A 23,588-nucleotide genomic window follows, 5' to 3' on the forward strand; every position below is an offset into this window, starting at 1 on the left:
TACTGTATCAACAGGCATTGGTTATATAGGTTTGAATACAAGTCAAAGCACTGGAGAGTTAGATGAGACAAGGATTCGGCGTCTAAGGGATGAGCAGTTTAAACTATTTGAACGTTTACGTTTTACGCGGTTGAGAGGTGCCTTGCTCACATTCATCCATCGGAAAATGTGTCAATCCAGCCTAAACGGTCTGGGGCGGCAACCGCTGGCCGCACGTGTCGCCGCTTCCGTTATCACGATACGCCGAGTACATGCGTGGAAGACATTATGTTCAATGTATTTGATCATAGAATTAATTCAAAGCCTCTGATTGGATAAGATTGGCGTTTAAACTTTGATGGAACTTAAAGATGTAATGATCCAGTAGCCCTTAAGGTGAAATGATCAAGTATTTCCTCTTATCATGCAACCTACCATTTGTAAAATTAAAATAACTCAACAAAACACATGTAATTAATTACTCAGTAGTTCACAACACTGACTTCTCTTAAATACAATTAAGTGCGAAAAAAAACAATTCGTGTTCCGAACTTCATTAGTAGCTTTCCTGTGCAATCCTGAGTCGTTTGGCACGTTTCGATTTTTTCCCCCCCCCCACGCGGTGGCACAAATGTAAAGAAGCAGCTTTGGGACAGCACCGACACATGAAGTGTTGCTTGTCTCGCATGTAAACAGATACAAGTAGGTCAATAAATACGGAACAAAACGTCCTCTCCGAGAGTCCACAAAGTCGATGAAATCACCAAGTGTCGTGTTGCGTTGATGGTTCGGATCTCCGGCTGGGAAAAAGTGCATCAATGTGACTACTCTTGAATTCGTTTTGCGCGTTTTAATGTCTGATTTTTGCTTTGAGTTTGGACCTTTGGGGGCGACTACAGTGGAAGCTCAGTTAACTCTGATCGTTTTCTCAGTCGATTCAACTAAAGCTTGTTGTTTTGATTAATCACATCAACACTTTAGGCCCTAGACCAGGCAGGGGTCTGCAACCTGTGGCTCTTGTGTGTATTTTTGGTGAGTCATCTAGGTCAACGTGCTAACTTCATTTGTCGCTTACGAACAATGGCGACTACAGCAGCATTAACAGGGGTGCAATGAAATGACAATGAAATTAATCAATGTAACAACACTTATTGCAAATGTTGTTCTGAAATCAGTGGAGAAGGCTTTAAAAAAAATGACTTAAGAAGCAACACTACTGAATTCAACCCAAAAAAATTATAGCAAAGTATCATTGCAATTGTCAACAAAAGGTCTTTTGTTGACAAGCAGTTCTGAATGTTTTGGTTTGAGTCGGACTACCTGGGATGGATGACACTAACTGAGGTTCCACTGGAATTCCGTTTTAAAAAGCGTAAAAAGTTAAAATTTTTCCTTTTTTTTTTTTTTTAAATTTTATTACGGCGGCTCCTGCCTGTGCTACAAAGCCACTAAAACACGTAAAAAAAAAAAAAAGTACGACAGCGTTACTGCGATACTGTAGTTTAACTGGCGTATTTACACTTTGGCTGCAAAGATTTGGAAACTAAAAAAAACAAAAAAACACCCAGGTTTGAATTCAAGTATCGGGAAAAATGACCAAAACGCTCTCAAAGCTTGAATATTGCTCTCGACTCCTGCGCCTTAAATGCTGGTTCCTTACCGCAAGTTATAGTCACGATATAAAGTCATTGGGTTCATGCAAAAAAAAAAAATACACGACAGTGTGCCCTGAAGTGCTCGGCTGGTGGAAAAATACAATGTGTATCAACAGTTGTTTTTAGTGTAGTATAAGTAGCAGGTTATTTATGTGTGTGTGTGTGTATCTTTTGTATATAAGCGCCGTGCCGCACAATATGAGCTTATTTATTCTAGCGAGAATTTTTTTTTGTGTGGAAAAAATGTAACAATATGGCAACACACATTTGTTAATAATAAATAGGGTTCATATAAGTGAATGTAAATTATTAATTAAAAGAGTATCCATAAGTGTTAGATATGACCGGAGAGACCCTGTAAAGTCGTGATTTTTAAAAATGAGTCCAGCATATTTCTCGTGCACACAATTAAGAGCTATATTAAAACATGTCTTGTTTAGTAGTTGCTACAAAAAAAAAAAATTAAACTAAAGCTGCATTTTATGTACATTTTCATTCAGTCGTGTGATAAACAAGCAGCTTCTTTGTCTCATTCAGAGAAATATTTGCGCAAATATCTAAAATCACAAAGTTTTACCATATAAAATACTGATTAGGCGGGCTCATTTCAAGCATGGAATACAGTGTATTTAGTGTAGTTAGTGTAGTTGTCAGTCATGGAGAGATGTCATTGTGTGTGTTCTTGGCCGATTGCGTCACATTCCGAATATCGTTACGGCTCGGCCGTGGTAAATAAAAGTGTCAACACCCTGGTATTGTATAATAAGGCGCATTAGTTAAATTAATCTAGCCCGTAAACTGAGGACTCAAGAGACGTGATAGTAAGGCAGAAAACTATTTTTTTTTTCTTCCCCCGCACGCGTTAAAAGTATACACACGCTCGGCACCGTCTATACGCCGACGTCACAAAACATTCAATTAAACGTGCCCTTTCTAAACTCTCCGAGGTTCTAAAACTTGTAGGCAGTCAGACCTGGAGTTGGCTGCTGTTGCTGGGTCAACGTGGCCGCCATGGCGACTGCCGCCGCGTTCGGCACGCTGGAGAACGGGGCCGGACCGGTGGTCACGCGCGGCGTGCTCTGCCACTTCCTGGTGGAGACCCGCTTGGACTCAAAGATGTCCGTTGCGTCTTCCAGGAAGGATCGGCGGTAAGAAAGGTACTGGTGCTTCAGGATCTGAAGTAAAAAAAGATGGATTAATATTAAATATCAATGTGACAATAAACTTGTCAATGATTGTTTGGACCATGAGCTGACCTTTACATTCTCGTGGACAGACTGGAGGTGGGCCGCCTGTGCAACAAAGGTCTGGTACAACTTTTGCATGGCCATAGTCAGGTCTTGGAAGAGATAAATAATCAAAAAAAATAACGCATCTCTATACTGCACTGTTGGGAAAAGTGATACCTCTTACCTTGAGGGGTGATATGAGAGCCACTACTTTGTGTGGTCAGGTGGTTCTCCAGCTCTTCTATCTGCTGCCGGTACTGCTGTAGCTGCACCTCAAACTGCTCCACCAGGCAGCGAAAATAGCTAAATTGGAAGGGAGGGAAAAAACTTAATTTTTGCTTGCTGGAGGCGGCCAATCAGATCGCTCCACTTACTCAGACGGAGCCGTGTTCTCATGCTGAAGACCAGGGGGTGTCTTTTGCGTACGAAGTGCTATGTCAGCATTTTTAAGCTCCTGATCAAAAAGAGGGGAAATAGATTTGTATTTGATACAGAGCGTATGTCATGTTTAATTTTGTTGCAAATACAGTAATCCCTCATTTATTACGGTTAATTGGCTGTAGACCAGGATTTGTTGTTTATAAAGTGAGGTCGGAGTTTCAGAGTTTAATTTTGGCCACAACAGTGGCCTGTTTTATGGATTATTGCGCCTGTTGTGAGATAATAATAATACATTTTATTTGTGTAGCGCTTTTCAAAATACTCACACTTTACAGAAGAATGGAGTTGAATAAAAAGCAAGTAAACAGAGTAAAAGATACATAAAAATACAACATTCATTCAGATCGTGGAGAGCTTTGTAGGTTATGAGAAGAATTTCGAAGTGAATGCGTTGGGGAGCAGAGTTCTGAATATATTGTGGTTTGTTGAGGGTTTTGGATGGTGTACCGTAGAGATAATTCAAATGTGCAATAAAAACCAGTTCCGACGTACATTGCTTTAAATGAGTCTTCTGAATGTGTCATATTTAAAAAAAAAGCCCGATACAGTAAAGCTGTGAAAAGTGGCGAAGGATTACCGTACGGGATAATTAAATCGAATTCAAGCACACAACAAAATCTAAGTCTTACATTTGCGTGTGTGCCTACCTGTGCCGTCTCCAGCTTCAACTTGTCAATGGCCAAAGCTTGGCGCTGCAAGCCGCTGGCACTGACAGAGAGAAGCTGTTTCAGTGTCTTGATGTCATCCTGGACTTTGGATATTGCCTTCGACGACATCCTGCTGATGTCCTCCTGAACCTGCTTCTGCTCTTTGACAAATTTCCTTGCAAAAAAAAAAAAAAAAAGGCAATTGAAACAAGTTTATATGCCATGAACGCATATAAGACGCATGACTGGGAGTCTCATTCTGCATCACACTTACTGGAAATTCTCAACATCTTGGCAAATGACTGGAGGCAGGTTCTCATCCTTTAAGGCTTTACTGTCCCTGAACAGATAAGAGAAAGTCGTTAATTATAGCATCAGTACATTGTGATTTAGCAGTGCATATTTACCAGTTACTTTTATAATGGTCTAAATTCTATAGAAAAATACATCAAATTCTGGTAATGTAACTATATCAGTATATATCGACATGACTTACTGGGCATTGGTTCCAGATGATGCGTCACTCTTTTTCTCCGAGGATGTACTGAAGTCTACCCCACCCAAGCCGATACTGGGAGCAGAAGCTGCCGTGGCTGCCGTTGATGTGCTTAATAAAGAGCCGAATGTTAACCCTCCTCCCGCTCCTCCAAGCGTTGTTTGCCCCAAACCTGAAATATCACATAAAGAGATATTATGAATCACTTTTATGTATCGCTAAATGAAACGCTATCATCAAACCTGTAGCTGCAGTGCTGGAAAAAAGACTCCCGCCCAGCGACGGCACTGTTGCCGCAGCAGTCGCAGTTGTTGTACCGCCGAGGCCGAGCGTGAAGCCCGTTGCTGTGGGCTGCTGTGGCGCCGTTGACGTTAAGACAGAACCGAATGTTAAACCCGCTCCGGCGGGGGCTGCTGTGGCGCTGGTGGTCGTTGCGGTGAGAGAGAAGGGTGCAGCGGAGCCGGTGGGTTTGTTGAAGGAGAGACTAAAGCCAGTGGGGGCTGTTGTCGTGGAAGCTGGGGCACCTGTGCAATAACACCGGTTATCATTTTGTCAGACTGACTTGTAAATGTATTCCAATGCATGCTTACCTAATGTTAAGCCAGCAGTGGGGGCAGCAGCAGCACCTGTACAAGATCAAAACAGGTAGCATTTAAAACACAGTTAGTGGGTTTGTAGTTGTGTGTCTTACCTGCGGCAGGTGAATTGAAAGAAAACCCACCAGTGGGTTTCTGACCAAATAGACTTCCTCCTAAGCCGAGAGATGGAGTGGCGCTGGCGGTTGAGGCAGGGGTCGCAGCAGCCGCACCCAATGCATTTCCAAAGGAGAAACCACCAGTACTTGCCGCCGGTGCACTTGAAAGAAATAATGACCATTTAAGGGCGAGAACACTGACGATTTTTTTCATATTTAATTGTCAAAAAAGTGGTTACGTTGCGAATAGTAATGACGAAATGACGTTGACTTCATAAACGCCAAGGTAGTACAGTTGTATTAAATATTATTGCCTACTTAAGCTAGGCTAACTTTAGCCAACTCGTTTCACTTTGGTTACCTGGTCGCAGTCCCGAATGTGAACCCTCCTCCCGCGTTGGTGGAACCAAGAGTTCCCGTTCCGAAATTAAATCCAGACATTGTAATTTATTCATGAAACACAGTCAAACTCTCAACTTTTAGCCACACTAGCGAAGTCAACACGGCATCTCCATTAGCTAGCTTAGCTAAAATGCCCGCGTGAGGGCCTGAGCTACACTATTACTGAAGACAACCGTCCGTCGAGAGACGCCATATTTTAAATACAACGCCACCGAAGTCCAACTGCTGCCCAAAGTCTGTCCCAGCAAAGTGTCTCCTTTTTAGGCAGCAAAAGCAGGCAAAATTCAATGAACGACACCACGCTTGATGTGCTTTTTTTCCTATTCCCCGCCTGCGTTAATGCATTATGGGTAGCAGTAATGTCAACTACATTACCCAACATGCTCGCCTGTCGCGTGGTGGAAAATGAGTGCCAAAATAAAACTTCAAGAGCAAATTCAAAATAAGAAAAATGAGCAAATAAACAGCTACATTAGACGCAAAACACACGAATTCATTTAACACATAAATAACAGTAAAAGTTATTATTCAATTAACTTGTTTTAACCTCCATTCCCGATACAGTCGGGCTCTTACTTTGAAAAATCGTGCACCGCAAACGTAGGCATTATTATCGAGCGCTTTACGCGGATGCAGGAGTAAAGTAATTGACAATAAACGCATCGAATGCAGTCGACATCGCCCAGTCTGTTTGTGTAGCGCTTTTTATTGTCATTTTATCAATGACACATCTATACTCGGAAGGCATTGTGTGAACTCTGCAGTCGCTGACAAACATCTGTTACGACCAGGAGACATGGAACATATCCGAACCCCAAAGGTAGCTAACATTTCTTGCTAATTTCAAGCGAATTGGGGATGCGAGTCGAGCATCTCGGCCTCGGGATTATTAAGGGCTGATCGTTGAAAAAATAATTGTCATTAACTGTAATGGATTTAATGTAAATGTGTGCAAGGTGTCCCGGTTCGCTGTTTCAGACGTGACAAGCATCTGTGAGCTGCTTTTTGTTACCGTCTTTCGAGATTCGACTTCCAGTTATTGATCGAATCCCGTCCTGATTCATTTAATGTCCTGTTGGTGAACGATCACCTCAAAGACTCCAGAGGGGCTGTTCGTCCGCAAAGTTCCTTCAGTACTGTGCGGATGTTTATGTTTATGCGCTCTCATAAAAGGCCTCATAATCCGTTTTAAACATAACTACGAATCGATATTACTTTAGAGATACAAAGCGAACGAAAGAGGGAATTGGATTGTGAAAGTCAGTCACCTCAGGCTAAATCACTTAATGAAGATCAGCCTGAATGCAAAAAAAAAAACACTTGCAGATTGAGAAGACGCCAACAGGTGGCGCTATTCATAATCTTAAAGCTATTATTGCGAAAGATTTTTTTTTGTGATTACCACATCTCGCTTACTTGCTCTGCAACTGACTTCCGGTATTGCACACGTGCTGTCACGTCGTATCTCACAAGGACAGGAAAAAGGAAACAAAAGGATGCCTGAGTCGACAAGAATTGGCTGCAACGATAAATGATTTGCAGCGACAAAAAACACAACATCCTGTTGGCCACACAGAGCAGCTTGCTAGTATCTGTGTACTGTGTGTATCAGGGGTGTCCAAAGTGCGGCCCATGGGCCATTTGCGGTCCGTAGCTGTTTTTTTATTGGCTCTTGGAACATTCTAAAACTATAATTTAATGTAAATGTAAAATTAGCAGTAATTTTACAAGTATAATGTCAAAATATTAAGTACATTTTAGAAGAAGAATGTGAGTAAAATATCATGTAATGTAATAAAATAGCATAAAGTTGAAATAAGTAGTTTAAATTTGGGCTTTTTGTGGAGCATTCTAAAAATATAATTTAATGTAAAACTTAAAAAAGGAAAAAATTGCAGTAATTTTAGAAGTAAAATGTCAAAATATTCAGTACATTTTAGAAGAAGAATGTGAGTAAAATATCATTTAATGTAATAAAATAGCATAAGTAGTTTCAATTTGGGCTTTTTGTGGAACATTCTAAAAATATAATTTAATGTAAAACTTAAAGAAAAAATTAGCAGTAATTTTACAAGTAAAATGTCAAAATATTAAGTACATTTTAGAAGAATAATGTGAGTAAAATATCATTGTATGTAATAAAATAGCATAAAGTTGAAATAAGTAGTTTAAATTTGGGCTTTGTGGAACATTCTAAAAATATAATTTAATGTAAAACTTAAAAGGAAAAATTAGCAGTAATTTTACAAGTACAATGTCAAAATATTAAGTACATTTTAGAAGAATAATGTGATTAAAATATAATTTTATGTAATAAAATAGAATAAAGTTGAAATAAGTACTTTAAATTTGGGCTTTTTGTGGTAAAATATGTCTTTGCACATCATCGTAGGTGGAGCAGGTCCGACTGTTGGATCGCTTCAGCAACAAATCCACCAGCGGCACACTGTACCTCACCGCCACGCACCTCATCTTTGTGGAGAGCGGGTCCAATGGCTCAACGACGTCTGCCGGACAGGAGATTTGGGTGAGTGGATCCACATTTTGCCAGCTTTGTCGTGTGCGTTTCTCCATTATAAATATGAAAATGCAGTAAAAAAAAACATCCATTATAAATGCAAGTGTAAAATAGTACATTAAAAATGATTACACATAGAGATAATGTACAATAATGGAAGATGTACACAAGTGCAATAACTACATGTGCATTATTCCCAGATTTTGCACCACCACATCGCATCTGTGGAGAAGCTGTCGCTCACCACCACAGGATGCCCGCTTGTCATTCAGTGTCGTAATTTCCGAGTGGTTCACTTTGTGGTGCAGCGAGAACGCGACTGCCATGACGTCTACAGCTCGTTGCTGCGTCTTCTTCGGCCCGGTGGGTTTCACTGCGTCAGAACCTCTGAGCCATTTGCGTCTTTTTTTTTTTTTACCTGGTTCTGTTTTGTGTGCAGAATCCTACGATGAGCTCTACGCGTTCTCCTACAACCCCAAACAGAATGACCAGCAGCGGGAGGAAGGTTGGCAGCTCATTGACCTGGGGGCGGAGTTTGAGAGGATGGGTGTCCCCTGTGACCAATGGCAACTCACCGACGTCAACCGAGACTACAAGGTGCATCATAATTTGGGCAGTGAAAGCAGTTGACCATGCATGTTTGCCCACAAGGGGGCAGTAAAACTCCACTATTGATAGAATGAACACAATAGAAAAAAACACATTAAACATGCTAGGTTAATTGGCTAATTCCAAATTGTATAGGTATGAATGTGAGTGTGAATGGTTGTTTGTCTATATGTGCTCTGTGATTGGCTGGCCACCAGTCCAGGGTGTACCCCGCCTCTGTCGCCTGAAGACAGCTGGGATAGGCTCCATCAGTTGTGGACTCCTATAGAGCAGCTACACACACTAGCTTTCCAGATCTTCCAGAATATGCACCTATGCACTTATTTAGAAGGTCATAAACAGGATCACAGCTAGGAGGCCAGGGTTCAATTCCACCCTCGGCTATGCCTGTGTGGAGTTTGCATGTTCTCCGCGTGCATGCGTGGGTTTTCTACGGGTACTCCAGTTTCCTCCCACATTCCAAAAACATGCTAGGTTAATTAGCGACTCCAAATTGTCCATAGGTATGAATGTGAGTGTGAATGGTTGTTTGTCTATATGTGCTCTGTGATTGGCCGGCGATCAGTGCAGGGTGTACCCCGCCTCTCGCATGAAGACAGCTGGGATAGGCTCCAGCACCCCCGCGACCCTCATGAGGAAAAATGAATTTAACCGAAGGCAGCATTTCGCCATAATTTTTGTTAATTCATCACTCATAATAAATAAATAATTTTTTTTTGCATTTCCATTTTTTATCCATGACATAACGTAAACAAGACAAATTTAAACAAAAGTGCTAATTTGATGCTAATTTACATTGGAAATCCCATATATTATATTAGCTATTTTACATGGCAATTCCATAACAGTTAATAAATACAGTACTGAGTATTGAACACTGGTTTTATGCATGCGTGTCTAAATTTGCTCCGCAGATCTGCGAGACGTATCCACGCGACCTGTACGTTCCCATCACGGCCAGTAAGCCCATTATCGTGGGAAGTTCCAAGTTCAGGAGCAAAGGACGCTTCCCCGTGCTGACTTACTTCTACCAGGAAAAGAAGGTACGCATTGTAAAGTAGTTTAAATTAGCCGCGTGGAAATGTGATTAAACGTTTGTGTCCGATGCTGACAGGCGGCAGTGTGTCGGTGCAGCCAGCCTCTGTCTGGGTTCAGCGCGCGCTGCTTAGAAGACGAGAGCATGCTTCAGGCCATCAGCAAGGCCAATCACAACAGCCGATTTGTTTACGTTATGGATACAAGACCGAAAGTAAGGCAGTTCTTTAAAAAAAAAAAAAACGTTGCATCCCTGTGTCTCATGTTTATTTTTTGGTGACCGCCCCCCACAGCTTAACGCACTCGCCAACCGAGCGGCGGGCAAAGGCTACGAAAACGAGGACAACTACTCAAACATCCGCTTCCAGTTTGTGGGCATCGAGAACATCCACGTGATGAGGACCAGTTTGCAGAAGCTACTGGAAGGTTGAACGCCGACACACAGCAGATTTGTTAACCCTCCTCTTGTGTTAGCGTCGGCATTTTAATGCATAAAAAGAATCACATAACATTTGTTTATTGCATCAGGAAACTCTATTTCAACAAAATAAAACAAAAAAAAATATTTTTGCTACATTTTAAAATGGTCTGGTTGAAATTATGACCACTGTATTGTTATTGTTATAATAATATGACTATAAAGCAATATTTTGAGCCAAAACTGAAATCATAAGTGTACAATTAGCAACCAGCTTCTCTTCTCATCATGTAAGCTTCAGGGGATTCTCATTTTGTTGATGAAAACAATAACTTTTTCTACCGTTTCTTGACATTAATATATATGGGTCAAAATTCACCCGTGATTAATACTAAAATGAGAAAATAAATATTTAATTTAATTTAATTTAATTTAGTTTTATTTTATTTTATTTTATTTTATTTTATTTTATTTTATTTTATTTTATTTTATTTTATTTTATTTTATTTTATTTTATTTTATTTTATTTTATTTTAATTATAGCCCTCAGTAATAGACAGGTAACAATTATTATTAATATGATTCTTTTGAGGTTCATTTTACCATTTTTGGAAAACAATTGTAAATTAAAACCAATATTTTTTCATGGATGAGGAAGCCTAAAAAGGTAACCAAAATATGAGAAGCAAATTTGATGGTTATTGTTTTTAGTGTATTTTATAGCTGATTTAATACATGGGTCAAAACCGACTTGCTAACATAAAAGATGATACCAGAAAGCTAACACAAGAGGAAGGTTAAGTGAGCCTTGAGATGTTTGTGTACTTCAAGTTACCGGAACGAGGGCTCTCTCCATGAGCGACTTCCTGGTTGGACTGGAGAGCTGTGGTTGGTTGAGGCACATCAAGGCTATCGTGGATGCGGCGATCTTTCTGGCGAAGGTACATCGGGAAAACCAATAGTTAGACATTTGACACACAACCGAGGTGTGTTCAAGTACCGCCGAATAAAGTGCGAACTCTCATTGCTTGATTGCAACATTATCAGTGAAGCATAAAAACACAAATTCTTAATGCATATTGCAGTCAGTCCCATGTCTCCACTAATCCCTCCTTTATCACGGTGACTTGGTTCCACATCCGACAGTGATAAGTGAATTTCTGCAAAGTAGGATTCTTTAATTATAAATGGAATATTTCTGTAGTTATGATGTAGAAAATCTGTTTACAACCTCCTGAATACAGTACGTAATATTATTAAAGCCCTCTAGACATGACATAACACCCCTATAGTCACATTTACACTCACCCGACAGTGATAAGTGAATTTCTGCAAAGTAGGATTCCTTAATTATAAATGGAATATTTCTGTAGTTATGGCGCAAAAATCTGTTTACGACCTCCTGTATAGAGTTTGTAATATTATTAAAGCTCTCTAGACATGACATAACACCCCTATATTAAAAGAAACACACATTCCTTGTTTGTTTTTTTTACTTCCTGGGGTGTCGATTGTTCCATTAATGTAACATTACTGACATTACTGAACACGACATATCATAGCATCTTTGAACGCATCTTATTGTGTTAGTTTATGCTTATTCAAGCACAATTTACTATTATTCACAGCAGAATGGATTGTGTATTAAATATGAAATATCAGAAGGTACATCGGAAAAAAACAATAGTTAGACATTTGCATGTCAGAGGTGTGTTCAAGTACCGCCGAATAAAGTGTGAACTCTCATTGCTTGATGCTAAAACGTTATTAGTGAAGCATAAAAACACAAATTCTTACCGATTTATGGTGAATATTTCACTCAGTCCCACGTCTCCAGTAGTCCCTCCTTTATCACGGTGACTTGGTTCCACACCTGACAGTGATAAGTGAATTTCTGCAAAGGATTTCTTAATTATAAATTGAATATTTCTGTAGTTATGGCACAGAAAACCTGTTTATGACCTCCTGAATACAGTTTGTAATATTATTAAAGCTCTCTAGACATGACATAACACCCCTATATTAAAAGAAAACACACATTCCTTGTTTGTTATTTTTTACTCCCTGGGGTGTCGATTGTTCCATTATTTCTGTAGTTATTGCGCAAAAAAATCTGTTTACAACCTCCTGAATAGAGTTTGTAATATTATTAAAGCCCTCTAGACATGACATAACACCCCTATAGTCACCTTTACACTCATATTAACCAATATGGTGGACATATTAAAAGAAAACACATGTTCCTTGTTTGTTTTTTTTTTACTTCCTGGGGTGTCGATTGTTGCATTAATGTAACATTACTGAACACGACATCTCATATAGCATCTTTGAACGCATCTTATTGTGTTACTTTATGCTTATTCAACCACAATTTACTATTATTCACAGCAGAATGGATTGTGTATTAATTATAAAATACCTTTCTGGTGCTTGTGTGTCGCTTTTGTTGTCCTGTCTGTCGTCCAACTACTAGTCAGTGACTGTGGAAGGGGCAAGCGTGTTGGTTCACTGTTCCGACGGGTGGGACCGGACGGCCCAGGTGTGCTCTTTGGGGTCTCTGCTCATGGATCCGTACTACCGCACCATCAAGGGCTTCATGGTACCGTTCACATACTCGGATCTCTTTGCTTTCCCGCTTTCCTCGTTCTCACGTTTGGACTTTTTTTTAGGTGCTGATCGAGAAGGACTGGATCTCCTTTGGACACAAGTTTGCAGACAGGTTAGAAAATTGTTATTAATTTTGTTATGCGCTACATATTCAATATATCCAATATAAATAATGCCGAGTTTTGACTTGCAGGTGTGACCAGTTGGATGGAGACCCAAAGGAAGTGTCGCCTATCTTCACTCAATTCCTGGAGTGCGTCTGGCAGCTTTCCGAGCAGTTCCCTCAGGTACGTGTGCTGTATAACATGACGTTATTCTGTCTATATATACAGTAAACCTCGGATATATCGGAAATTCGCTCACAACGGACAGATAAAAAAGAACCGATTTTTCTGTAATGCATTTCCAATAAAAATTCATTGCATATATCGGATTTTTTATGACGGATTTCGCCTATTTCGGACAAAATCTCCAGTCCCGTTCCAATGCATTTCCATTAAATTTCCCTCGCATATATGTACCGGATGGCCGCATCGTGGCGCTCCGAAGCTAGCTGACATTCTGAGACGTTTTAAAGCCGAAACTGGGTTATTCTGGCAAATGCTGCCAGAAAACACCCTGGGATTTATTGAATGAGATCTTAACCTCACTATTGGAAATAATGTAGGCCTGACGGACGTAACAGGGCCTAGCTTAATTAACAATTTGTTATGCTTAGAGTCCAATAAAGTTAAATTCTCATTACATTAAGTCTCTTTTCATTGCCCAGTCCAGGTACATTGCAAACATAGTCAAGGAAGTGCCTTTTTATAACGGATAAAAGCCGATTTACGCATATACCGGATATAAATCCGATATATGCGTAAAACGGACATTTTCCGGTATACGCATATAACGGATTTCGCTTATATCGGACAAAACCAGTGGGAACAATTGAATCCGATATATCCGAGGTTTACTGTATATTCTACAATCCGTGTTTTTTTTGTTTTTTTTTAAGGCGTTCGAGTTCAGCGAGTGGTTCCTGCTGCAGATCCACGAACACGTCCACTCGTGTCAGTACGGAAACTTCCTCGGCAACAACCAGAGACAGAGAGAAGACCTGCAGTAAGTCCGTGCACTGAAAACCGTCCCTATTGACTACATCAGGGGTGCTCATTAAGTCGATCGCGAGCTACCGGTCGATCGCGGAGGTGGTACTGGTCGATCGCTGGTCGATCGCGGCGTGACATTAAAAAAATATCATCCCAGCATCAATGCCGTCACTTGATTGACATACAGGACAACCAGTCAGATGACAACTGAATTTTGACCTTTAGGTCACCGCTCATGCGTAAACAACGATGCAAAGTGCTAAGCTAGTCGGCGAATTGCGAGATTTTAAGCCCTCGCTAAAGTTTATGGTCACTAAAATGAGTGAAGTAGCTGGACCAAGTAAAAAGGCAAAAACTGGACCAAGTAAAAAGGCAAAAAACATATCACTTCCATACGGATATGGAATATTATATGGATATTATGATACGGATATTATCCATGACTGATAAACATTTGGAAGTGTGCTTGAGGCTAGCTATCAGCAGCTACTGTCCGGACTATGTATCCCTGGCTGGTTCAATTCAGTGCAAGTCATCAAAGTAAACTCAGGTAATTACAAAAAAATTTAACAGTTAATTATGTGTGTTTTGCAATATTGGCTCATTTGGTTATGTAAGGTACATCAACATACATTGTACGTACAAATAATCCTCAATACATTTGAAAATAAATAGATGTTTTGCATTTTTGTAGTGGGTAGATCATTTTGACTCGGTCATTTTAAAAGTAGCTCGCATGCTGAAAAAGTGTGAGCACCCCTGGACTACATAAATGGAGCACTGAACTGTTTTTTTTTTTTTTGTGTCCAGGTTGAGAGATCGAACTCACTCGTTGTGGGCGTACCTCCTGAGCGAAAAAAACAACTACTTGAATCCTTTCTACGACCCGGCGTACGCCGAAGCGCACCCGGTGTTGGAGCCCTGCACCTTGCCCTACCACTTCAAGTTTGTACCAGTTTCTTTGTGCACTTATCAAGTTAAGAATACTAATTTTTAAAAAATAAATACGATTTCTGGATTAAAGGTTCTGGAGAAATATGTACCACCAGTTTGATCGCTCCATGCACCCCCGCCAGTCCATCCTGAAAAGCATTCTGACAGCCAGAGAGAACAGTCAAAAGGCGGAGATCAAGCTGCAAGCGCTGGAGACTGTGAGTGAACATACGTTAATGTTACTAATCAAAGATCATCTATAAGACAGCTGCACTCTTTTTTTTAAGCTATATTATTAAATTTGTAAAAAAAAATATTCTGATGTAGAGGCTCAATCAGCTCGGCGTGACGCCCATCGTGACCGCAGACCCCCCGGCTCCCCCTCCCACAAGGGATAACCGCTCACTCTCCAACCCTCTGCCACCACGCCCCGACACACTCATTCTGGGCGCGCCCGTCAATCACAAAGAAGCCCGGCGTCAGCAAGAAGAGGACGGCGAACACGAGGAAGTCGGCGAGGAGGCCACCGAGAGCACCGACACGGAGCGGACAGTAGAGGGCAGCAGCGGCACGGAGAGTCGAAAGCAGAGCTACGGCGAACTGGAAGGGACATATAACAGCGAGCCGGCTAAAGAGGAGCCGGCCGTGGTGAGTCTGGAGTTCGGAGTGGCGCGCATGACCTGCTGAAACGTGCGGCGCGGGGGAGACCGTCTTCTTCTTCGTGTGATTTCCTGTGCTGATTACGTAATAGGCCCGAATGGGCCGCGTTCATGTCTATAGTCTAAATCTCTATGGAAAGCTTCATTATGTCATATTGCACCTATAGAAATGCATTGCTTTTCTTTTTTTTAATGAATGTTGGGACGCACAATAGAGAATTAATGAAATGAATAAGATAATAAATTCATCTACAGTAAAATATGGATTTGTTATTGCTTTTTACGCTTCATTATATCTCCCAAGCGGCAGTGCGCCAAGGAAAACAAAAGCCACCAACCATGGAAGTGAAAATGACAGTTCTGAATATGATTAACGATCATTTTTTTTAGGGAATGCTAAAGGGGTCATGGATTCGGTGTGCTGCTACAAGACGCTCCGGGAGGAAATGCCTGCAAGACCACCACTGGGGATAAAATTAGTTGATGAAGCCTAATTAATAGGCTTCATTTTAAGACATGTAGTGAAGCCTGCTGTTTTTTTTTCCTGTTAATATTTTTTTCCCACTTAATTATGTCTCCCAAGTGGCGGTGCGCCAAGGAAAAGGAAAGCCATCACCATGGAAGTGAAAATGAGCATCATAAGATGAGAAATAGGAGACACAGCCATGAATGTAGGCCGCTCAACTGTCCTGATTATGACTAACGATATTTTTTTTTAGGGAATGCTAAAGGGGTCATGGATTCGGTGTGCTGCTACAAGGCGCTAATCTGGAAGTTATCCTTCCAAATTAGCCTGGCGCAACATTTGAAGAAAGTACTAGAAATGCCTGCAAGACCACCATTGGGGATAAAAATTAGTTGTTCAATTGTTATTGTTTCATTAATAGGCTTCATTTTAAGACATGTAGTGAAGCCTGCTGTTTTTTTCCTGTTAATATTTTTTTTTTAACATTTTTTTTCACTTAATTATGCCTCCCAAGCGGCAGTACGCCAAGGAAAAGGAAAGCCCATAAATATCCCATAAACGAGTAGAACAGTCCCCTTTAAGACATTTTGCAAGGCTTTTTTTAGGTGTCAATTGTATTATTTATATAAAAATACATAACAATTTTTGAAAATAGAGAACTTAAGTTAAAAACTGACCATTTCATCACTTTTTAAGGGTGACTAGGGATAAATTGATGTTATATAACATCAATAAAAATTGACTTTTACATTATAAGGAACCTGTAATTAAACGTTTATGCATACTTGAATAAAATTGAGTGGAAAAAATATAGTGCTAGCCTGACATTTGATGATGAATGTTAACCAGATTAAGAAAATAATCTTTTTTTATTTTTTTTTTATTACGTCCAAGCACACAGGAAATCAAGTACTTTCATCCCGGCTAAGGGCTCACAGCCAGTCTAATCTGAAAAAAAAAAAATCATACGATTACAAAAAATAAAACATGAAATTGGAAATTACACTAAGTGCATCTTTCCGCAAGTTGGCCCCAGTCATTATTCTGATTATTATTTCACTCTCTTCCTGCACGGATAAACCGTGAAGAGGCTCAGCTGTCAACAGTTGCTGTTTGATCCTATTTTACACATTGCATTGATCGCATAAGCGGACTTACTAATGCACATTGATTGGAAAATCCCATTGGTGGACTGTCTGCCAGGGCAATAACTTATGACGGCTGACCTCCACGAGGGGGGGGTTGTCAGAAATACACAAGAAGCTCAAACAGCTTCACGCCAATCATGCTTCATGTCAAATGAAAAATGGAACAAGAATTATGGATGTTTTTTCAGATTCAATCAGCAATGCCACAATTCCCACTCCACATACGTCCTAAGTCTTTAAGTCACATAGCTGTCTCGGTAGAGTTATAGGAGTACTTATGCATGGGGGGCTTTTTATTAGCCACACATAATTGATATTTATTGCGTCGGCCAGGGAGTTCGCCGCCACTTAAACAAAACGGGACACGGGCCAAGGAAGAAGTCGTCATGTTCTGGTGCATTTTTACGACATCAAATTAATGACTGACAAGTGCATGCATGTTCATGACATAATTCAAGGTCCATTTATGAAGGCGTGGAATATGGTGATGGCAATAATAATAATAATAATAATACAATTAATTACAAATATATTAGAAATTATAATACAATATATTTTGGAATATTACAAATAATACACAAAATAATAAAATTATATATATATTCACTAAATAGAATTATAATATAAAAATTTAGGCAAATGATTACTTAATTAGTGTAATAATTTATTCATTATTAAAAGTATATTATTATTATGTATTTATTATCACATTATTATTTTTTGTAGTTTTTTAAGTTATGTAATTTATTTAATTCTGGCATAAGCACGAGATCCATTTATGAAGGTGTGGAATATGGTGATGGCAATAAAAATAATAATACAATTAATTACAAATATATTGGAAATTATAATACAATATATTTTGGAATATTACAAATAATACACAATATATTCAAATTATATATATATATTTTTTTTCACTTAATAGAATTATTATAATATATCAAAATTTAGGCAAATGATTACTTAATAGCGTAAGAATTCATTCATTATTAAAAGCATATTATTATGTATTTATTATCCCATTATCCCATTATTATCATTGTTATTATTTGTATTTTTAAAGTTATGTAATATATTTATTATTTTTATTACTATTCATATTTGAATTAATCTATTCACAAGAAACTGTACTTTCTAATAATTTATTTGTATTTATTTATATTTATTCCCGCTTTGAACGAACGACTCTGAAACATTCAAAATTAGTTTTTTTTGCATTTAAACTTAAAAAAAAATTAAGCATTAGCATGAGGAAATTAAGAAATTATTAAGAAAATACATATTTTTAAGTTTGCATCATGTAAATGTATGTAAATAACTAAAGATACTGGTGCTCATATCCTGTACTATATATCTCCCCTCAATCAGATTACAAGCCAGTTGCAAAACCTAAAAGGATCCGGTCCGGTACTTCCTGTGCAGCACCAGTCTATGCAAAGCAAAGGTTTAATTCCCCCAACTGTGCTGGTGTTGAGCTGCGCCTCTAAATACTTCATTGAATCAGCGCTTGCATCAATGAGCCGGCTCTTTAAAAAGGCGCGTCGGACCACAGAGAGCCGTGTTGTGCGTTACGTGATAATGCACAACAATGTGACCTTTAACCTTATGAAACAGTTCAGTGTCTAGAAGCAAATAAAGACAATCATTCTTGTGTTGCTGTCAATAAAGACAATGTAACTACTACTCGCTACAATGGGGGTTTATACTGTCTTTTCCTATTCATTTTAAATGGCTACTAAACTGTATATATGGATTAACCTGATTTTTAAAGTTATGTAATTTATTTATTATTTTGATTATTATTCATATTTGAATTCATCTATTCACAAGAAGCTGTACTTTTTACTAATTTAACTTATTGTATTTGTACAATAAATTACAATAAATACAATAAATTGTATGTATTTATTTATTTATATTTTTCCCGTTTTGAGAGACAAACGACTCTGAAACATTCAAAATGTTTTTTTAGAGTCTAGAATCAAATAAAGACAATCATTCTTGTGTTGCTGTCAATAAAGACAATGTAACTACTACTCGCTACAATGGGGGTTTATACCGTCTTTTCCTATTCATTTTAAATGGCTACTAAACTGTATATATGGATTAACCTGATTTTTAAAGGGATTTGGCTTTAACCGTCCATTGCTATTCCTTGAGTGACAGCCTCTCCTAGCCTACTTGAGCAAGTTATACCTCATATGAAACATTAAGGAGCCTCTCCCTGGCTTTTGAATCATTCAGGCGAGTGTTGCACGCCAGGCTGGTAGAACACACAAAGGACAAGGAGGGACTGTTGTAGCCACCCTTAACATAAACACCGGGCCCACATACATTATACAGTATATGCTGCAGCATCAGGTACTGACTACATTCCTCTGTCACATGACACATTATGAAGATGTAGTATACAGAACTGGGAGATATATATATATATATATATATATATATATATATATATATATATATATATATATATATACTTAATTTGTTTAATTTTTAGTCGATATGAACGATGATGAGTGGGTTTACTGGTGTGCAAACGGGTTTTGGGGTGTTTCCACTTAGACAGCTTACACACTATTAGCACCACTCCCCATTGATGACAAACGTAACAAGGGGTTAATCCCAGACAGTTTAAGACTATGCACACACACACACACAGCATCCGTACTGTAGCTTTGTTTAATCTTGTAACCCCTCCTGCAGGCATGGCGGTGTGGCGTGTTCGTGAACACAAAAAAAGGCTGGCACGCTTGACCTGAGTCATACTGTGGTTATTATTACCTAAACTGCTGTTCAATTTACATCAGGGGGGTAAAACTTGCTGGGACATATTTTCGGGAAAGATTGGCATTAGCATGGAAAACGTGTCCGGAGAGATTTATATAAATAAGAAGCACTTTTTGTAATATTATGACATTTTTTTCCCAACTTAATTTTCCAATTTTTTTTTCTCTTAAAATAAAATAAAATAAAATAAAATAAAATAAAATAAAATAAAATAAAATAAAATAAAATAAAATAAAATAAAATAAAATAAAATAAAATAAAATAAAATAAAATAAAATAAAATAAAATAAAATAAAATAAAATAAAATAAAATAAAATATTTCAACCTCCATGAGAAACTCTTGTGTTTTATGGACATTAAATCAATATGCTTCATTACATTTCTTTACTAATAAATTAAGTAATCCCTCACCGCCCTTCAAATTTGCGGTTTCACTATTATTTTATGAATAAATTATGCTGTTTTGTAGTAATTATTCAAAAAATATGCACATTTAAGCAAATTTTACATTTTTTTTTTGCCAAAAATTAAGATTTTTTTCTCCACAGTTTAATAGATGTTAGTAATGTAACGTAATGTTCGGTGAGACACACAAGCACCAGACTCGATTGGCGGAAAAACTGGTAATTGTGGTAATTATTCCAAAAATATGCATATTTAAGCAAATTTTACATCTTTTTTGGCCAAAAAATCAGATTTTTTTCTCCCCTGGTTACTAGATGTCAGTAATGTAACTGTAATGTTCGGTGAGACACACAAGCACCAGATTCGATTGCCGGAAAAACTGCTAATTGTGGTAATTATTCAAAAAAATATGCATATTTAAGAAAATTTTACATCTTTTTTTTTGGCCAAAAATTAAGATTTTTTTCTCCACAGGTTACTAGATGTTAGTAATGTAACTGTAATGTTCGGTGAGACACACAAGCACCAGACTCGATTGCCGGAAAAACTGGTAATTGTGGTAATTCTTCCAAAAATATGCATATTTAAGCAAATTTTACAATTTTTTTTTTGGGGCCAAAAATTAAGTTTTTTTCTCCACAGGTTACTAGATCTTAGTAATGTAACTGTAATGTTCGGTGAGACACACAAGCACCAGACTCGATTGCCGGAAAAACTGGTAATTGTGGTAATTCTTCAAAAAATATGCATATTTAAGCAACTTTTACATCTTTTTTTGGATATAGAGGTGTTATTTCATGTTTTGAGGGCTCTAACAGTGTTAAAAATCATACTGGTAAACAGGTGGTAAACAGGTTTTCTATGGTTTAACTACAAAACACTGCCGAGCTACCACTATGATGTCGCTTACTGTCCGTCCCCTTACTCGGTTCCCCAAGCAACACATGAACACAAGTCTCATTATGTCATTATGTACTGTATTTGGTAACGGTGACTATAGGGGTGTTATTTCATGTTTTGAGGGCTCTAACAGTGTTAAAAATCATACTGGTAATGGTTTATCTACAAAAATATTCTATTCATAATTGAGGAATATTACTTCACGTTAACCCATAATAAATAGGTATATTCCATAAAGAAACAAGCTAACTGTGTTAACTGAGTCACATAATGATACTTCATGTTCCCATATCACTATCCGCTATCATCCTACGGGCTATTCTTCTTGTCAAACACACACACACCCATGCACTGAAAGCACATCAATATTTGCATCCTGCGGCCTTTTGCAAATACGGGAAGTTCAAACGCGGCTTTGTGGATGACTCAAAAATAAAGTTCATGCGAGGAGTGCAGAAACAACAATGAGAGCGAGAGAGAAAATGTCCTCTAACTGTCCCACTTAGCGCTGAGCTTCACTCAGGGGGGATGAAATGGGAACCCTACTTAGACAGATGGGGGGGGGGGGGGGGGGGGGGAGAAATGTGTGGGTGTGTGTTAAGAAACGAGAGTGTGTGTTTTTTTTGTCTGCTTGGAGGAAGAAGAATAAAGTTAAGCCCAAGCTGGAATAACATTGACATGCAGAGTTACGCCATACAGAATGAGACACATGAGTCTTTTGTTTCATGGAGCGATATCGCTCGTCAATTCGTCAGCCATCTGCTGCTCAGCACCGTGCTGCCATGGGAGGGGGGGGGGCTTTCGGCTAGTCAACATTACACGTACCTGAGACTGACTGAGCAGTAACGTGGGCAGGTGATGGAGCGAGATGCGGGGAAGCCCTTTGGAGAACGTGTTTGTGTGGATCTGCGTCGCCTCGGGCGCATGAATGCAGACATTGTTTGATAGCAGTGGGCTGGAAGCGGGGAGCCTTCGGTGCCCATGGTTACTGAGGAGAAGGAGGAGGAGGAGGAGAAAGAAACAGGAGGCGGAGGAGGTTTGTATGTGGGTCGGGGTATCATGGAGATTCAAGGGAAGGGGGGGTTGGGAGGAAGCATCAAGGCGGAAAAAAAGGAGCACAGACAGTAAAAGGAAAGCACATAATAAATCAATTAGGGCTTAATTCTTCTTGGGGAAGAAGAACTACAGAAGAACTTTAACTCGCACCTTTGCCACCAGGTCCTCTTTTAGTGGCCTCTGACGTCACACATGTTCTCCACAGATACACTCTAAATCAGGGGTCTCAAACTCAATTTACTTGGGGGCCACTGGAGCTAGGGGCTGGGTGAGACTGGGCCGCATCAGGTTTTCCCAAAAAAAAAAAAAACAAAAAAAAAAAACGCATTTATTAAAAACAATTTTTTTTAAAACTTTTTTTTAAACATTCCACTGTTCTCAAATATCTTATTTTTTATTTTTCTACACAAAATAAGATAAAAAATAAATAAACAAATCAAGAATAAAGAAAATCAGTAATAAATAAATAAATATAATAATAATAAAAAACGGCAAATAATAAAAACTTAAGAAACCACATATAATTGGTGGGTAGACAAATTATTTTTTTCAGATTAAAATTAACAAAGCAAAAAAAAAAAATAGTAAAATAAAAAAATAAAACTCAAATTATATTAGGAAAGCAGGAAGTGAACAAATGTAACAGTTACTGATTGTAAAAGTACCAGATGGAGGGGTAGAATCTAATAAGCTTTGCTTCTTCCTACTCCTTTCGGACATGTGGAACTGTGAACTGATTATGTGATGCATTCAATTGTAATCTGATGCATGTTCAAATGAAATAAAACCATTACCATTACTATTTAGCTATTGTCATGTCATTTATACGCCACAACACGGGAACAACAGAACTACTCAGCTAGCATTAAATTCACTGACGAGCTAAACAACAGCATCCCAACAGCTGAGAGTAGGAACCAACATTTTATAGAGTATGTAGAGATATATAAAGTAGCTTCAAATGCAGCTACTACAGTTCTAAAATAAAAATAAGTAACACTTGTCTCCTCATCAGGACCATATGGTCAATATCATGTCCAAGACGTAAGTCTGAGCTCTTTCTCTGAGGCCAACAGTGCAGAAATATTTCCCTAATTCCATATCCCGGCTTAAGCCTACTCATACTGGTGATCAGCAGCAGGACGTTGGGTGATTCAAGCTGTTTTTTGGCATGACTGTTATGTTTACTCACCATGCTATCATACATTTAAGCATAAATCCTAGCTTTGACTTGTTCTCAAGTTAAAAACCAAACGTTTAAAGATATAGATGAAGTAGTATTTGCCCCCCTCCCCTACAAGATAAGGGGGGACATGGGGACAGGGTGATGCAAGTTTTTGGATAAAATGGCAATTGGACACAGTAGTTTCTTGGCATGGCTAACCTGCAAAAGTGTTCAA

The 23,588-nt window shown here is 38.7% G+C and overlaps 2 protein-coding genes across 4 annotated transcripts in view; one reads left to right on the top strand and one right to left on the bottom strand.

Annotated features, from left to right (window-relative positions):
* Positions 1-23,588, bottom strand: part of nup58 (nucleoporin 58) — a 37,911-nt gene that overhangs the window by 2,332 nt on the left and 11,991 nt on the right. The window contains exons 4-20 of one of the 3 annotated variants that reach the window (XM_058059915.1): positions 22,339-22,462; positions 21,958-22,120; positions 12,543-12,818; positions 11,921-12,017; positions 10,959-11,055; positions 8,480-8,583; positions 8,011-8,111; positions 5,139-5,302; positions 5,038-5,073; positions 4,690-4,971; positions 4,448-4,619; positions 4,226-4,291; positions 3,952-4,126; positions 3,238-3,317; positions 3,048-3,166; positions 2,891-2,973; positions 2,608-2,809 (exon numbers count right to left, since the gene is read on the bottom strand). In XM_058059915.1, the coding sequence (XP_057915898.1) occupies positions 2,608-2,809; positions 2,891-2,973; positions 3,048-3,166; positions 3,238-3,317; positions 3,952-4,126; positions 4,226-4,291; positions 4,448-4,619; positions 4,690-4,971; positions 5,038-5,073; positions 5,139-5,302; positions 8,011-8,015 (1,384 nt within the window). In that variant the 5' untranslated portion in view covers positions 8,016-8,111; positions 8,480-8,583; positions 10,959-11,055; ... (2 more) ...; positions 21,958-22,120; positions 22,339-22,462. Of the gene's footprint in view, positions 1-2,607; positions 2,810-2,890; positions 2,974-3,047; positions 3,167-3,237; positions 3,318-3,951; positions 4,127-4,225; positions 4,292-4,447; positions 4,620-4,689; positions 4,972-5,037; positions 5,074-5,138; positions 5,303-5,502; positions 5,922-8,010; positions 8,112-8,479; positions 8,584-10,958; positions 11,056-11,920; positions 12,018-12,542; positions 12,819-21,957; positions 22,121-22,338; positions 22,463-23,588 lie in introns of those variants that run through there. The other 2 variants (XM_058059914.1, XM_058059916.1) reach the window with 2 other exon arrangements.
* On the top strand, positions 6,150-15,675 carry mtmr6 (myotubularin related protein 6). Its single transcript, XM_058059911.1, has 15 exons — positions 6,150-6,363; positions 7,936-8,070; positions 8,262-8,424; positions 8,501-8,658; positions 9,585-9,713; positions 9,785-9,919; positions 9,999-10,131; positions 10,955-11,064; positions 12,597-12,722; positions 12,793-12,842; positions 12,924-13,017; positions 13,731-13,837; positions 14,635-14,769; positions 14,849-14,975; positions 15,085-15,675. The coding sequence occupies exons 1-15, from the start codon at positions 6,340-6,342 to the stop codon at positions 15,442-15,444; spliced, it is 1,986 nt and encodes a 661-aa protein (XP_057915894.1). The 5' UTR covers positions 6,150-6,339; the 3' UTR covers positions 15,445-15,675.

Source organism: Doryrhamphus excisus, chromosome 21 (assembly GCF_030265055.1).
Source record: "Doryrhamphus excisus isolate RoL2022-K1 chromosome 21, RoL_Dexc_1.0, whole genome shotgun sequence".
NCBI lineage: Eukaryota > Metazoa > Chordata > Actinopteri > Syngnathiformes > Syngnathidae > Doryrhamphus > Doryrhamphus excisus.

What these genes read in the sequence shown, in the direction of transcription:
- mtmr6 (XM_058059911.1), top strand. Translation starts at nt 6,340, where the DNA reads ATGGAACATATCCGAACCCCAAAG. An exon ending in GGACACAAGTTTGCAGACAG is followed by an intron (nt 12,843 to 12,923) that starts GTTAGAAAATTG and finishes TTTGACTTGCAG; the next exon opens with GTGTGACCAGTTGGATGGAG. An exon ending in AGCTGCAAGCGCTGGAGACT is followed by an intron (nt 14,976 to 15,084) that starts GTGAGTGAACAT and finishes ATTCTGATGTAG; the next exon opens with AGGCTCAATCAGCTCGGCGT.